Source organism: Pyxicephalus adspersus, chromosome 8, assembly GCF_032062135.1.
Source record: "Pyxicephalus adspersus chromosome 8, UCB_Pads_2.0, whole genome shotgun sequence".
NCBI lineage: Eukaryota > Metazoa > Chordata > Amphibia > Anura > Pyxicephalidae > Pyxicephalus > Pyxicephalus adspersus.
Genome location: NC_092865.1, coordinates 36890874 through 36909047, shown reverse-complemented (window position 1 = coordinate 36909047; position 18174 = coordinate 36890874). Strand labels below are relative to the sequence as shown.

The window sequence follows — 18174 nt, the reverse complement described above, 5'->3', positions numbered from 1 at the left end:
GATTCCTGCAATCATATTGGATATAAAATTTCTGTGTTTTTTTTTAAGTGCAAACATGATACTGAAATTTCATTGCACGAATTTTATCAAACTTAGATACAATTTATGACAGAAATGTAATTGTGATAAGAAGTATTTAGCTAATAAAGTACTTGTGTTTTAAATTGCTGAAGTATGGACTTTTGTAGAATGAATCTAAACTTGCTTACAGTAAACAATAATCTTAAAAAAGATCATTCCAGAATAATTGCTTTTTATATGCAGAGCATACATACCCACAGGGATACATTCTGACAACATGGGATGTGTATTATATTGCCGGAATCTAAAATAAAAATATAGACACAAAGCTTTTCATGACATAAATGTATGTATTCAGATAATATCCCACTGGAATGATCTCAGTCTCTTTTTAACATTGTACTGGGATTTCTCCTGGAGTTTTCCTTCTTTTTTTGTCTGTAATGCTTCTTCTTGTAGCCCAGCCTTCCCTTTGATAATCCATACTTTTAATTAAAAAGCTATGTCCACAATTTTTCTGAGATGTATAAATAGTTACAGAAGAACTGTGATACCTTTTCTGACAACAGTGGTGCTCCAAGCTCCCTCCAGTACTTGCTACATGTCCAGAGGCATTGGCCTTTAGGTATATGATCATATTATCTCCCCAGTGCAGGTGCATGGAAGTCTGGAAAACATGACATGTTATTTGTCTTTGAGGGTAGGCATTGGAAAATTTGGTTCTTTATTTGCTTTAAATAGAAGCCCATAAAGCTGTTCTAAACTAAGCTGTCATGGCCAACTTTTCTCTTTAAAATACCAATTTCATATTTGACATACAGATCCAGTGGCTTTACTCTTTTCTAAGCCACGAACTCCAAACATTTGTGAAGACAAGAAGCTCTGGTTTATCATGGATTACATTTTGTTTCTAGGTCAACATCTCAAATTCTGAGATGGGGAACTCAGTAATGGCGACCACTATATTCCTTTCACTGCTGGTTTCCTTTCAACCAGCAAGCAGCGGTGAATATGAATGTTAGGTTATATTTTTATGTTTATTAGAAAAAGGAAACAGTACCCCACCAACTTAAGCACAAATCATCAGCAATTAGTTTAGATCTGAATATATAATTTGCCTTTCAGAGTTTACGTTTATATGCATTTGCGTTTTAAAAGGTCCAATAGGCCTTTTCCATGTTAGAAATGTTTCTCACCCTTCGCATCAATGGCAACACAAAAGCAGGTGGATGCAGCTTAGAAGATAGAAGTCAAATGTAGGTGACGAGGAGGTCAACTGCTAGCCAATTCCCTCAATGAATGAATATATAAATTCAAACTGAAATAAAGCTAGTTGCTTGTGCCCATTGACACAAGCCCAAGTCCAAAGAGGCTTAGAAGACATCAGGATATCAAAATTTATCTGTAATTATCTGTATTTATGCATCCCTTTACCATTCATCTTCTTCCTCTGCATAGGACCATAAACTATGTTTTGGCATTACATACTGCCCCAGTTTAACAAATGGATGATGTGCATGAAATGTTACATTAGTTTTAATTAAGTAAAAATTGAAAGTCAATCCTGAATTAGCAATCCCAGCTCTACTGGGCTTTCTTACCCCTTTAAGTCTCTAGAAGATAAAGTCATTTAAAAAGGAAATCTTCTGCCCATAGCAAACTTATCCTTCATTTATTTTCCACTTTTACAGCACAGTGCAGTAAGAATTGTAATGTTTGGGAAAATCTTTTAGTGGCAGCAAAGACATTTTTGATCAGAAGTCCTAAAGTTGTGTGACCTAACATTTGCATCACATTTTATTTGTTATTACTGTATTTTTTTTTTTGTATCTCCTCCAGAAGCCAGGTACCCCCAGTGAGGACAACATAAGCTCGCGGAGTGCAGGCGCTAGTCAAAACTGGAACTTTGGCCAGGACGATAGTGTCCTTTACAGAAAACATCTCCTGCCAACACCCCAGAAGAAAAAACACAAGGACGAGGCAACTTTCAAAGACTATGACCGACGTAGGTCAGAATTTCCCACAATTGTTCTTACTGGTGTTTCAGGCCCTGAAGCAGCTGGACGCCCCACTTCTCTCTTTTGCCATCGAGAGGTAGAAACAGGATACGATGTTGGTAAAGCTTATAATGCACTTTCACAGAAGAGCCCAACTGCACAGGTACAATGGGAAAAGGAGACCCAACTACAAGATGTAAAAAACAGGAACCCACCTTAAACATGTTCACATATCACTGTGCTCTCCGCTTGCTTCCTACTTGAGATTCAGGCATTCCAGAAGCTAGCAGAACAGCAAAACTGAAAACAAAATAGGTTAAAATAATTTAACTACGGAATCACTAAATTTCCTGTGTTTTCATACATTTCTATCAACCATACCAAACAGGATTCTAGGTACTTTCTGGCCATCTTTGCATTATACCTTGATCCTAAAATTTAATTCAAGTGCTTTACTCTCTTTAATGTATTTTAACATATCTAGTAAGAACGTTTAAAACCAGTGCACCTAAACCTGGCCAGCAGGTGGTAGATGTGAATGTGAGTTCAGGTACTTGCTTAGGATTTTAGTCAATGTTTTTTTTTTTTTTTTAAGCTATCCATGGTTAAATTTTTTAGTATTTGTTGAACATTTGATATGTTTTTAATGCATTTCCATTTTATTTATAATGTGAATACTTTCAGAACCTAAATCAATTAATACATTAGTGTTTAATTCTCCCCATAGTCAGGTTTATATAATAATGAATGGTTCATCTCCTATAACTGCTCTCATCTAAGATGAGTAAAGATGTAGGTGAAACACGCAGGAATCCTTCTTCCTGCATGGCACCATGATAATTCAGTTAAAGTGGAGAAAAGGTTTATGCTCTGTTTTTTTCTCATGTTATTGTGTTGTTACCTGCCAGTAAAAATGTTAAACTGATCTCTGATTAAGCATTAATGCTCATTGAAGCAGTTTTTTTTTTGTGATTTACATACCATGATACCATGCCCAATTTCCGCCTATTCTCTTTTCCCATAAGCATTTTTTAATGTTATAATTTGGTTTGACACATTAAATAGCTGCCCCTTTAGTTTGGGGCATTACCAAAGATTTCTATGGCCATGTAGTCCTGCACACCTCAAATAATATAACTTGAGGTGTTCTATGTGTGCTGCAGTGTTACTTTCCTAATATATTTCTCTGTAAAGACTTGCAAAACAAGACACACATAATGGTGGTGCTTTACTCTACAGGCCATATTACCTTTAAATATATTGTTACTGTAGGTTTAGGTCTGTGTGGCCATTCCACAAATCTTCGGCTTGTGTACTTTGGAACTTATGATCTGAGTAGTAAATTCTAAAATATTTAATACCTGACTAAAATACATAACATTTTTACCGCTATGAAGAACAAAAACATTTAGAATATCCCGAAAAAGTAATGCATTTAAAATGAAGATTCGTTTACATTTATTTGGCACAATCTCTATTTTATATATTATTTTCAGATAATTTATGGTGGCTCTTCCAGAATATTTCTGGAATTACAATTTGCTAAAACAATTGCTATTATTTAAAAGCAAGTTAAAAGGAAGCCACTAATTTACCCAATTTATTTATAAAGAAACTATGAGAACTAAACAATTCCTTTTTTTTTTCATTTCTAATATTCAGTCTTCCAAACTTCATTATTTCATTCTGTCTGGCTGTTGACGACCTAAATTGGCATGTGGATAGTGTTTAGGGGTTCTTTTTGCTGCTTCATAGCCAAAATTACCCATTTCACAATGATTCTGCTTGCAGAAATGTCACCTGATGGGAATAATTAGAAAATAAAATTTTATTTATTATCCTTTTGGAGCAATAAGTCAGGTAGACCACACTTAGAGGAAGGTGTAAGTGTTTTTTCACAAATCAGTCAGACTTTACTCTTTCTCTTAAAACTATGCAGATTTAGATATTTTATCATACACCATACTTTGTAGCATGAATGGTACCATAAACACTTGAAACATTGTTCTTTTTATCACAGTAATCATTTTTTAGATAGCATTAGTATGGATTTTCTTAAATGATCTGGAAAATGTTTCATGGGACAGATGTATATAGCTAAAAGAAGACTACCTACAAATAGGTATTTGTAGCCTAAAGTTTGTAACACTTGCAATGCCAATGCACTGTGATATAAAGATTAACATATGCAAAAAATGTTTGGGAGATGAAAGCATTTATTTATTAGCATATCAGAGTCTGTGCCAGGCTGGAGTGCCTTTACACTAGGTATATCAGCATTCTGCATGTCAGAGGATTATTGTTAGAGAAATTGTGAGCGTGGGATTTTTTATTTATCTTGTTTAGAACTTTTAACAAGGGAACTCATATGCTACATTTTGTGTTTGTATAGGTGTAATATTTTTATTTTATTTTCATTAAACCCATTTTTGATATGGGACAATTGCACATATCCTAGGTTTTATATCTTCCCAAACTTGGCTTTCTGTGGCTTTATTTATGGAAAACCACACCCACTATGGGGGTAGAAAAATAGAATTGTTGTGCAAGACTAAAATCTTGGGGAAATCTGGGACTGGTACAAGTACTGGTTGCCATCATAGGAAAAGGCTACTATTGAGTCCCAGATGACACTGCTACAATTCTGTTAACATATTTAACATATGTTATAACTGAGTTCAAATATCATAGCAAATATTGAAACATGTCAGTATAATAATATGCCCAGTGACTTGGTTAACATGGCCATTTTGCCAAATGAAATACACAACCATTTTGCAGTTTAGCAGGCACCCTACAGTAGAGGGAAGTAAAAAGGGAAAGCATTGCATATATTTATATTTGTGGTACAGGTTTATTACCAGGGAAGTGTCTCTGTTACCCAAGCAACCCATGTGAGCTTTAGAAATGACAGATGGAACCCAAACTAATTTTCTGGCCAACTCTGACTTCTTTTTCTCTAGTTTTTGTAAATTGGCCCCTTTATGTTCAGTGTTATTATCTTATTGTTGGCAGGAATTTCCTGTTTTATTACTTTTTTTGTGTCAGTTCCAGATCCATTTCTTTATTCTTGGCATGTAGATAAAACACACAAAACGTGACTTTTAGATATTGTAGTGCGGCACTGTAGGCCTGATATAGGCAGAAATATTTTGAATGTAGAAACTAATCAGAAATGTGGCCTTCCTGCTGAATTTTAGAGGTTTCTGTTTGTATGATACGCCTGGTCATGACTGAGGTGGCAGAATTCTCTCATTAGGCAGGATCATTCTGTAATAGGTTTCCAATGTACAAAACATTTTTTTAGTGTCTGTTTTTTGTTTATTATGAAAGTAAATGAAATTAGGTCAACCTTCCAGAAATAAGTACAGCCACCCCTCCCCTAACAGCCCACCTGACTTAATGACTGCTCGGACATACAACCGGCTTTCCAACCAGTAGGTATTGTACACTGTACACATTGTACAAGAACATTGGTCCTGGAAATGGCAGCTCAGCATCTCATCTCCCACCAGCCTTTCCTATTCTTTTACCTATATCTCCTTCTCCAGACTAATTTATTGTGCTCCTTGTTTAATGACCCAATTCACTTGATGACCTAGTCATTAAAAACAGAACTCGGCTGTTAAGTGAGGAGTGTCCATACTTGGTTACTCAGTAAAGGTCATAGACATTGTAAACTCTTTATTATTAGGAATGGAAACTTCCAATTATCTGAATATTGCATTATCAGTATCACATCCACCTACAGCTTCTTAGGGGGCTCTCTGCATGTCTCATCTTTCCCCAATTTCCTTTACTCCATTACAAATTGTTTTTCTGACATCTGTCCTCTCTGGGTTGTTCTTTATTATTGATTTGGATATGTGTAAAAAGGTACAGTAAAAGCTTAAATAGGGTAAGGGACTGGAGAAGCTGGCCATACTGCAGAGTATAGGTTCCAACATTAAAATAGAAGATAAAAGCATGCTTACTTTGTGACTTTATTCCCTTTTTTGATATGGTTCACAAAGACATTTTAATCCTTTACCTTTGCATGTATTGATCCGTGTTCATAATAGCCTTTAAAAAACAGTACTCCTTGTATACAGGGTTATGGATAATTTAATTTCTGATAAAAAATCTTTCACCCCCAGTTCTGACACGTAGGCCAGCTTACATGGGGATGGGTCCCTGTTAAAAGATTTACTTCTATTCCTGTTCTGGCAATTGAAAATGTTTAATTTCCCACCAGAGACAAATCACAACTTTCTAATTTTTATTTTGATCTTTATTATACAGGGACTGTATATATCTACAGGAGGAGATTAGAAAAGGTTGTGTATGTAATACTTAACTTCTTACATATATACAGTTCTTACTGTAAAATATAAATGCGAGAAAATGCCCCAATTATGTGCTGAAAACACACAGTACAACAATATCATGAAAAAGTTCTGTACTATTCACTAAAACTATTCTCTACAGGTGGTTACACTGACTTTACATCTTCCAACAACTACAAGTGGCTCTTCTGACTGGATAATACATTTTTGGGCAAGAGGTTATACTTCACAGTTGTTATTCAATCTGATTGTACAATCCAAGTGTGAGTGACCATTTTAAATAAACTCATCTGGAGATTTCTATATGAAAACTATAAATCAAACTCCATGTCACTCATAATAATGACTACTATCTTAGTTTCTATGCTAAACAGAGTATTCATCATTAAAACTATTGCAATACAATATTATATCTATAGAATAGCCACAAAAGCCTTTTGCGTATGTGCATTATTGTGTAATAAAATTATTTTTAAAAATATATATATATTTTTGTCTTTTTTTAGTTTTATTGATCTTTACAATACCATAAGAAAGTATATTTAAAGATTCCTTTGAAGACAGAGAAAATAATTATTTTATTTTTCTCCTATGACTTTGATATTAAATCCAAAGGAAAGACACTGGCAAATGCATTGGAGGAGAATTTCATCAAAAAAGTAGTCCTCCCATATGTACATGTAAAGCAGGCACCCTCTGGTTCCTTGTATTACAGTTTATTTTCTGTTGTTGCCCTGCAGAAATCTTAGGGTAAAATCTACTTTTCCCAAAATGTCTTGCACACTGTAATGTATGCAGTGCATGCCCCTGCTCCCTATATTACTCAGCTTGGGCCTGGGAATTGGCTGTTTAGGCACAGAGTGTGCATAGTTAGAATTACCAGGGTATTTAGTAAAGCCGAGGCAACAGGACGGCAAGTACCAGAAAATTCTGTTCACCCAAGGAGAGTACTTAGGTTTGCTTAAGAACATTTATGCAATGTTCATTAGTATAATATTGATTGGGAGGCCTTTGTTGCTTGTTGTAATTGCTGTTGCTGCTTGATGGAGTAAAACTGTTGTTGGTGAACTTAGGATAATGTACTTGAAAGGAATAAAGGGAAACTTTTGAGTGGAGTTGGTAAAAAAACTAGGTAAAAAAAACTGTGTAAATAATGAAAAAAGACTAGAAAGATTAATGTATACATAAATATTTAAAGCTAAACTGCCAAGTAATAATATATAATTTAAGAGATTTCTCATTGGTCCACTGTTGCTGTGTCAGGTTTGCTCTGCCTAGGAGGAAAAGGGATCTAGTGCTTTTTATTATAATATAATTGGTCAGTAAATGTTGTCACTTTAACTGCACATAACCTGGAAAGTTACTGTAATTATAGAAACTGCACTGTAATAAATAATAAAGCTGTAAATTTAAAAGATGTTGTAAACTCCGCCCACACTGTGTTCTAATAATAAAAAATAGTATACCTTAAAAGCTTTTTTGGTGTTTTTTTTATTCAGTACACATATTCCTATTTAGTTAGGGTTTAATAATATCTAACTCCACCAAAATTTGACTTTCTTGTGAGTAAAGTGGGGCTGGATTTGAGTTCTAATTGGGCCTTGCTGCTTTCTGTGACGCCAGTAGAGATTACTTCCCATTTCCACTTTTCTCTATTACTATTTTTAATAGAAAATATTTTTGTATCACCAACATATTACGCAGCACTGTACATTAAATAGGGGTTCCAAATGACAGACAAAGACACAGGAGGAGGAGAGACCCTGTCCAGAAGAGCTTACACCCTAGAGCTTAAAATCTCTCTAGCCAGCAAAGCATCAATACTTCTTGGATCGGATCCATTCCAGGTTTTTTGGATCACCCAGGTTCACTGATGGAAGTGTATGCTCTCCAGGAAAGCTTTATAAATCAGACCCACAGACTCTGTGCTCTCAGAAACAGTGATTGTACAACTAAATATTCATAGATTCAAAGAAAAGCAAAATCTTGAAACATTTTCAGTTTATACACTGAATAATGTTCGAGTTTGTACAGAAGAATACAGACACTGATATTTTTTTTTGAACAGCCTAATATTCCATTTTCTTCACTTTCTGTAAAGGAATAACACAATTTTTTCTTCACGTTTTGTTTTGGAATAGAATGTTCAGTGTACCCAATGCGTTTGTGTGTATGAAAATTAAAGCTCTTATCAGGATTTTGAACTTTATTCACCTTTTTAAACACACTGCTAATATTCTGAACACAACTAGATGTGTCATGTGAAAAATCCCAAGGTTTTCTTTATCTGCACAAAGAAAGTAATCTTTAGATGGTCTTAAAATTAGGTAAATACAATCTCAAATGAGCAACACATTATATACTATACCATGTCATAAATAATTTTTCATACCCTACATTTTGACTTAGTCCTTGTCTAATTGTGTATACCTTTACCACTTCCAGGATTTAGGAGGGTAAGTAGCACCCAGCCACTGCTAATCATTTTCTGTTTTTTTGTAACATTGACTATCATCAAGTGTAACCACCTCTATAGGAGCAGAAGTTTTGGCAGATTTCTGTTCTGTAGCATTCAGGGGTGTGTTAACACAATGAGGAAACACATTAGCAATGCCCTTTTAAGTTGTATCTGACAAACCACAAGACTTCTGGGACAACATCCTTTGGACAGACAAGACCAAAGTGTAAATTCTTGGCCATACTGTACAGTGCCATGTCTATTGAAAACTAAACACAGTTTGTCAGCACAAACACCTTTTGCCAACTGTCAAGCACAATGGCAGAGGGGTGTTGATTTGAGCTTGTTTTGTGGCTTTGGGCACTTTGCCGTCATTGACTTACCATGAACTGATATCTAAAACTTGGCCAAAGTTGGGTAAATCAACAGGACAATGATCCTAACTAAACCAGTAGATCTACAGCAGAATGGCAGAAAAAAACAGGTCTTTCAATGACCCTGTCAAAATCTGGATCTTAACCTAATGGAATTATTGTGGCAGGACTTTAAACAAATGCCTGCAAATCTCAATGAACTTCATGTAAAGGAGAGTGGGCCAAAAATGAGTTAGTGACTGATAAAGTCATACAAAAAATGACTCCAAGTTATTGCTGCTAAATTTATTTCTACATGCTGTTGAGTCTTGGGGTGCACTTTGTTTCTCATCTATGGTTTTTTGTTACAAGGTGATGACACCATGTTTAATACCTGAGGAAAGATTTTAAATTTGTGTATATATACATCATTTTGTAAGCCATGAGGACTGCAAGGATTACACAAGAGTATGGTTATTATCCAGACAAGAGTATAGTTATTATCCATTCAACTGGCCATTAGTCTTGCTCATTTCTTTAAAGAAAGTAATATAGGGTTGTCTTGTCTTTAATACACACATACGCTATTCAAATGTTATTACTATAATTCTGTTGTGGAAAATTGGTAAATAATGTGTAGCTCTACATTTCCATATATCCCTAATCCCACATTTTTCATGGCACTGTGGGCATTTCTTTGGATAATCAGCATTGCTGTTTACCACCAATAATCCTGCATTCTGAGCTCATTAAATAGGGTTTCATTTTTCCAGGCCTAGGTGTCAAACATTTGAAATTCCACTTCCTGTTTTTTTTCACTGGATCAAGTTGTTATTAAGTTATAAAAGTATGTTTGCTCACTTTCCCTGAAATATGAAGTTATTAATGAAGACACAGAAATGCAGTTATTTATAATTGATATAAAAATATGATGTTATGTTTAGAAAAGTGTAAGGGTATTTGTGGGTATTAGGAGACCATGGTTCTAGTTGTTAATGCAGCATTAATGGTCTAGCCTTTGCTAGACCCTTTAAACAGATGTGGCTGTGATTGCAGTGTCCCCATAATCAGAGTGATGACGAGGCATTAAATAGGCAGGATTATTTACAAGCATGAAGGGAATCAGAGGCTAATTTGATGTGGCAGGTCTTGGCAAATGTGAAATCAAGCCATGCCGGGAGTTGTAAAGTCACTTCTACAGAGAGCCTTGTTATACATGGGAAGCTCTGGTGGCAATTTCACGTCAGTCACAGAAGGAAAGAAAATTTCAACAGCAAGACATCAAACTCCCAGAGGCTGATTTGGACAGCAAACCATTTGAAGTGTATGTCTACGGACACCTATAGCATACAACTTTGCAATGTGTGCTCAGGCTTTGTGAAATGGTTAAAATTGGTATTTATTTATGACTATAGAGGATCTGTTTTATTTATGTTCACCCTGCATAGAACATACAGCCATGTTCTACAATATGGTATTCATAATACTAGCAAAAAATGTCCACACCCTAAACCATTTCTGTAACAGAGAATATACATCTAGAATTGGACAAGGCATTTGTTCTGAGTGGGCCACAATGGGAGTGACTGGTCAAGCCTAGCAAATTTAGCATTAAAAAGACCCTGGGGATCCTCTAAAGGCTGCTAGGGGTTCCCTGAGCTGTTGTTGATTGACCTTTTGCTCAATAGTGCCTGCTTATGATTGGGTCTTACACCCAATGATCTTTTTAGCTGTGTGTAAAAGTGGAATTAGGAACCACCACCTGGTTTATTCAATTACCAATTTAAATTGCATTCTTCTAATTTGTCCCCCAATTGCTTTTTACAGAGGTTTCCTAAGACTTGAAAAATATTATAGTATTATTAGTTATGATTGTATATGTTTCTCCTGAGGTTATGGGTTTGGTTGAACTTAGAAGTTAAATTTAAGGGTTTAGATGGTAATTTGAGGTTAAGTCAATAAGTTTTTATTCCTTTTTTTTTTTTACAGGCAGCACGGTGGTTCAGTGGTTAGCCCTCTGGCCTTTGCAGTGCTGGGTACCAGGTTCAAATCTTGGCCAGGACACCTCTGCAGGTACGCTTCATGTTTTCCCCTGGGTGCTCGGGTTTTCACCCACATTTCAAAAACATGCAGATGGGTTAATTGGCTTCCCCCCGAAATTGGCCTCAGACTGTATTAATGCCATATAACTATGTTAGGAACATTAGATTGTGAGCTCCTTTGAGGGACAGCTAGTGACATGACTATGGACTTTGTACAGCGCTGCGTAATATGTTTTTTTGGGTGTGATAAGGGTATTACATACTGTATGCATGAAAAGCTTTACATATTACATACACATTTGTGTTCTGTTTTTTCTGTCTGTAAAAGTTCAATGCTTAAAGTAACTGTTTTCATTTTCAAAGCATCAATTGAAGGGCCACTTCAGACCTGTATTGAGCCACAGCATTCTGCCGCATGTTCAACCACAATCCCAGTCTCTGCTAATCAAGCGAACGGGAACTGATTGGCATCCCTAAGCCATAATGCAATAAATGGTGTATGTACTATTTTTTTTTATTGCTGCACACCCAAAGCATGGTAGCCTAAGGTTAACTTAAGAATGATGGGCACCTCACTGAACTGACACAGAACACTTGTTTTTTGCAGCACAAGGTTGGGCCCATTGTTAATGGGAAGTATTTTTACACATATTTTCAAGAATCGACCACTTAGCCCTATAAAATAAAAAAAGGGAGAAATTCCACAACTTTTTCTTCTTCTACTAGTCATTAGGAGGGTCTAGGATTGCAGTCCTTCTACCAGTAGACGTCCTTACAGGTAGAACTTGTAAGGACCTGGGGGGACGGGCTAACAGTGGTCTTTATTGCTGCTCATCTTTATCACCTGTCAGAACCTGCTTTCCATTCTGCATGGCTGTGTTAGTTTAAAGATGTGCAGGAACCCAAGGCTGAGGGGTGTTCTGGTTCCTATACTGTAAAATAAGCAAGCTGATTATTCTGCATAAAATAATGAAATTGCTGCAGGATTGGGGGATAGAATAAGTGGATACTGCGGAGATTGTAAAAATCCAATTAGCAGGTAATGGAAATGTCATGACAGGGTTTCTTTATTATTACTTATGTTTTTAGTAAAAAAAAAAAAAAGAAACCGTTCTTTTAAGCTGCTTTTACGTTTATAGGTTTTTTGTCACATAGTTATAAAGAAAGTTCTGGTTCTTTTTCTCATAAATTATAAAACCTAGCAGTTACTAGAGCCCCTAAATCTGGGTGCACTCACTTTGCCAAAAGTGAACCTGTATTTGCTATGATATTAGGCAAAGCAAATGGTTTATTTTAGAGGGTTCCAGGGGGTCCAGGCTTCCAGACCACCATAAAAATTCCCCTTTGTTCCATGTATGGGGGAATATGAGAAATGTCGCCTGCTCCTGCACAATGTAGCATTTGGTGCCTGGACCAATTAATGACAAGGAACAATAGATCATGCAAAGTATGTTTAAATGTTGATTTAGCAGGTTGAATCCCATACAATAATCTCTGGATTCTGGACAAACAGGGGCAATGGGTGAATGTAATTATGGGCACCCTGTGGTCCCTCTTTTAAACATCACCTGTAATTTAGCCTAGTATGGGCAGTATATAGGCTCATTTAAGCTGAACAGTTAGATTTCTAGACTTAAACAGTTATGCTAATAAAAATGATAGAAAATGCTCTGTTTAGGCTGCCTTTAAATTCCTTTACTGTATGAAAAGCAGTTCTTCATCATTTGTGTTACAGGCTCTTTGAGTTTAATATTTAATAGGTTTGTTATCTGAACCTTCTACCATTTCATGCAGGAAATAATACATTAATAATAAATAATCAGAGCCTGGTAGGACTTCATCCATACGCGGCTCAAGCAATTCTTTCTTCCCTTCCAGCACTGAAAGAGTTAGCTACGATTTATAACTTTACAGCATCAGCGCCCATCCCATGAGCAGCTTACTAACGAATTTGGCATTTTCCACTAATTAGCAGCTTGCAATTCTGCCATTTGTCTTTCATGTGGTCTCTGGCCGTATGCTTTTCATGTCTCACAGTAAAATGTCAGTGCTTCTGTAATTGCTCTCGCTCCCTCTCCTCTAGTCATAGAAGTCCCTTTTTTTTGCCCATTGAAAGCTGAACAAGTTGAAGGCATGGGGCCGACTGAAAGTTTAAGAGGCCTTTTGTGGGTTTTATTAATTACACACATATTTCAGTTACTTAGCTGTGTGAATTGTTTACAGTGATTTCATTTCTGCCAGGTATATGGGAAAAAAAAATTATGAATACATAGTTACTGCACAGATATATAAATTCATATTAATGCAAGTGACATTTTCTCTGCTCCATATTGAAGGCGGAGAGACCAGCAGGGGACACTATGGCTAGATTTCACCATTATAATTTCCTGGCATTTTTACACTGCTTAACAGCGTGTGCATTTTTGTTTTTTTGGGGGTTTTTTTGTATTTTTTTCGATAGATATAAACAGGGCAACTGCTGTACAGGTCTGTATGAGTGTTATTAACCATTCCACAGATGTGCTAAAATGCACTTTTTGTAAGAAAAGGAGTCCAATCTTTGTATGAAATGCATTGAAATTCTGTACTGGAAAGTATGTTGTATGATCAGTACAGATTTTTATGTTCCTGTGTGCCCAGTTTTGTTTTTTGCAAAAAATATAGGGAAAATTGCAAGCCAGATTCATACCTAATTTTAAAAGGAACCCCCATCTGTTTCCAACTAGTTCCAGTTTTTAAGAAGTAATACAGAATTCTAAAGGGTTGTTTAGCTTTAGTTGTAGAGTAGAATTTAGAGTAGAATTATGTAAGCCCATGTGTTGCAAAACATCACAACGCAGCCAAAAATATAACAATCCTATTGATTTTAAAGCAACGCGCTAAAACAAATATAAAAGTGTGGTGCACTGCAGTGCTGGTCTGTTGCCATCTTTATTTGAGTTCATTGAGGGTGAGGTTCAAAAAATGTGGTACCTCTGTTGCAGTAATGCTGTCAGATACAGCCCTATGTTTTATAGCTAGCTCTATATATATATATATATATATATATATATATATATTTATTTATTTATTTATTTATATATATACACACACACACACAAAACATCACAAACTTATACTTTACAGACATTTTATCCAAGTACATATGCCAGATGCTACCAGCAAAAGTCACTGTATAACAAGATGTAACAAGATGGCCTTTTCAACCCCCGTATCCTGTGCCCTAAATAAGTGACTACAATGAGATGAGAAATACCAACATCCTGACCTCACTGCAAAACACTGAATTCCTAATGTGACATAAGTAGAGATGTGCAGAATGATTTGGGTAGTAACATCTTCTGTCTTTTGAAACCGTCACGACTGCCCATCACCACATATGTCCCCTCCTATTAGTGTGTCACTTCCCCCACCTCCTAGATTGTAAGCTCTTCGGGGGAAGTGTCCTCTCCTCCTGTGTCACTGTCTGTATTCGTCTGTCTTTGCAATCCCTATTTAATGTATGGCACAACATAATATTCTGGCTCTATATGAATCCTGTTTATTATTTTTATTAATAATAACGTAAAGGCCTAAGGGTACAACAATATTAACCCAAGTGCTCATAACAATAAATTTCCAACTGAGATCGAAAGCGATGGGTCAAGAAATCTGACCAGATTTTGAAGTTCTAAATTAGTTGGAATTGGTAGCTTTTGAGGAAACCATACTTTGCCTTTCAGTGACTGGTATAGTTGGGCTAGACCAATCAACAGCTGTTATGTGGCAGGTATAGTATATGTGTCACTCAAAGGCGAAGAAACTTCCCACTCACTCTCCCATCGCAGGTCTGAGCGGGCGGGTTGTGTTCAGAGAGACAATCCGCCCACCTTCCCGAGCCTGCAATTCAATACAGGAGACATGGTCCACAGCTCTGGCCAGTGTGCCCATTCCTAAAAAAGTAAAGTGTTCCCACCCGTGCCCACACTCCTGCCAGGAACTACAGAATGCAAAGGGGAAAAGATCTTTAGCAAGCTTTCTATCCCTTGTACAGCAGAACTCAGAGGGTACAGCAGAAAGCTGGAGGGTTGAGTAGCTTATGTTCTAAGAGGGGACACACTAACAGGACAAGAGTGAGATATATTTTCATCAATTTGATGCTTTTCTTTTTACTGTCCAGTTACAGATTTGGAAAGTAATAAGACCTGTAAGTACAACCACAACAGAGACATTGTAGGTATCCTGCCCTGCTGTACTGTAAATGTCAGAACCAAATAGACAGCAATACAAATTCTTTGACAGGCAAAAGAACTCCAATATTTTGAATGGTTCGATCTGTGTATTGAGGTATTTGGATTATAGTTTTAAACCAATATTTTGTTGAATAGGTTCCTTGTCGCTTGTATTTATATACCCTGTAAGTTACTTTCTTTTTTTACGGGTGCCACACTGTGACGTTCAGCCACCACTGGAGCAGGCACATGTACATTGGTGATGAATACAGTCTTCAGGTTTTGCAAGGTAAAGGGAAAAAAATACATGAAAAACATAAAAGGGTTAAATATTCCTCCCAGCAGGTCACAAAACTGAACCTTTCCTTGGCATTGATGCTTGATGAATATAGAAATATGGAATAGAATGTAGAAACAGTGGAAAAGGTATATCCATCAATTTAGGGATATTGCCAGCCCTACAATACAAGCTTATGTGCCATGGTATAATATATTGGGTTTTCCTGCCTGGTTATCCCCTGATCAAATTGGTCCTCCTAAAGCTTTTTTCAAAAAGATGATGAGGTGCAGTTACCACTGAGCTCACAGCTGAGATGCTCCATCTATCAATTCATCCTCAGCCCCTATAGCACCCATGGCAAAGTGTCAGCAGCCAGGGGTGGCCCAAGTGCCTCTGCTCCCACCATCAATCTAAATGTAGCCTCATGTCCCATGTAAAGTGAAGGTTCTCATGTACGTGGTTACCTATAATCATGGTGTTAGTCTATTCACATTTTGCCTACATGTCAGTTTTTTAACATATTCAAGAAGTAGACAAGGAACATACATGGTATATGCAGTTACATTTATTAAATGTATTAATTCAGCTACAGAATAGTTTGTTGCTGCTCATACACAACACACCATATTGGCACATCATAGGTACAAAGAATATAGGAAAGTAGATGGTTTGTAAACTTTAATGTCAGAAATAGGTAGTCACCGTTGTGTAATGATATATAAAAAACACACAGCTGAGCACTTCATCTAGACATTTATCCATTATTGCCCAGTCTTTGGTATATGAGTATATTGTAGAGTATTGGCAGTGCACGAAGTACAACATACAATCATGTACCATGTAATCATACAAACATGTACCATTTTTGTTTTGTAGACACTTCATTCTCAATCCTTCTAATAAAGAAGCCTGCCATAAGAAAACCTCAAATTTTGCCTCTGCTGACCGCTCTATATGAAAGTGTGAGTTGCCTAGCTGTCATACTAAACTTCTGGCTTCAATCATTCGAGTCACTAACTTGTGATTTAGTGGATGGCCATAACTACCAGGCAACTAGTATTTATAGGAGGAGAGGTCAGCCATTCTACCCCCCATATTTCTTTCATTACAGGTTTAAAGCATGCGAGCTAAACGTACACCCATAACTGATTGTATTTCTTGTTTTATTCAGGCAATGTATGACCAACCAAAAGATTGGATGAGAATATTGTGGAATAAAGTTTTACTGCTCCCTAGAAATGTAACACACATCTGGCAAAGTCTTTCTAGAAAACCTCTACAGAATTATTTGCAGATTGCCTTTCATATAAGCATAAACAGCTTATCTATAACCATCATATATACAAATGTTCTGTTTTAAAGGCACCAATACGTTTATTTCATCTATCATTGTCATTACACAGTCTATTGCTGCTGTTTTGCCCTGTCCCACATTGCCTTCCATTCTGTCACCATATTACCCAGAGGCAGAGAGGTCTTACTTTTCACAGCCCTGACCTCCTCATGGGTCACTCACCAGTGATCAGGTAATGAAATTGTAAGGATAGCATCTCCTCATGTGTAACTCCTGATAGGCACCTGTGAGCCCAAATAGACCGATCCTAGGCACTATCCCATTCATAAAAGTGCTTTTTCTAATTAGAAATAACATTGTAAATGAGCTTTTGATTTTTTTTTTGTATCTACTGTATGTATAATATTAAACTGTGCTTGATAATACATTGTAGGCAGTCAAATTGTCATTCATTTAAAGTATAGGAAAGGTCCAATATTTTTTACAATATATTAGGCAGGGAAGGGTTAGAATGTCAATTAAATGCCATATGTGCCTCAATGGGGAGGTTTCCTCTATCCCCTTGTCAAGAAAAAAAGTGATGTGAGATCTGCAAAATCTATACACAGACAGGAAAAGAAATCAGCCCCCTGCCCCACTACATTTTTCAATGGGGGCCTCACCCCTAGAAAAAAAATAGAGCGGAGAGTAGCGGCATTTAGTGGTAATTTCCCCTGTGACCCCCACAGTGATAGTTACGTGTCTGAACACACACCCCAACACATATCTTCTAAACATACATATAATAAAAAGGCAGTAGGGGCACAAGCAACAATAACCCCTTCAAAAGGGATAACAAAAGCCACCTTTCCTCCCCAGGCCCTCTTGTGACGGCAGGGTTTTTGTATAGAATGGGCAAGGGTCAGAACTTCTGACAATGTTTGTCTTATTCTTTATTGGCTGATCGTATTCTCTCTTGTGAATGTTAGGATTTTGCTGCTACATAGACACCATCTAAAGGCTGGATCAGGAAACTTATCTAATGTCTAAGGAGACTTTAAGTGTTTCAGTGTTGCCTACACCCAGGTATTTGTGCAATAAAAAAGAGGCAAGTACACATAGTTGTCTATATTGACAAACCTTCCAGTTAAAAGCTTGTAAATTAAAAAACTGGTTCTTTAAAAAAAAAAAAAATATATATATATATATATATA

General features: G+C 36.5%; 1 protein-coding gene across 4 annotated transcripts in view; it reads left to right on the top strand.

Moving 5' to 3' along the window:
- DENND1B (DENN domain containing 1B) overlaps positions 1–7816 on the top strand; it is a 121274-nt gene extending 113458 nt beyond the window's left edge. For 3 of the 4 annotated variants that reach the window (XM_072420046.1, XM_072420047.1, XM_072420045.1), the window contains one exon: positions 1861–7816. In XM_072420046.1, coding sequence (XP_072276147.1) covers positions 1861–2238 — 378 coding nt within the window. In that variant the 3' untranslated portion in view covers positions 2239–7816. The remainder of the gene's footprint in view (positions 1–1860) is intronic. The other variant, XM_072420048.1, reaches the window with a different exon arrangement.
- Positions 7817–18174: the final 10358 nt, after the last annotated feature.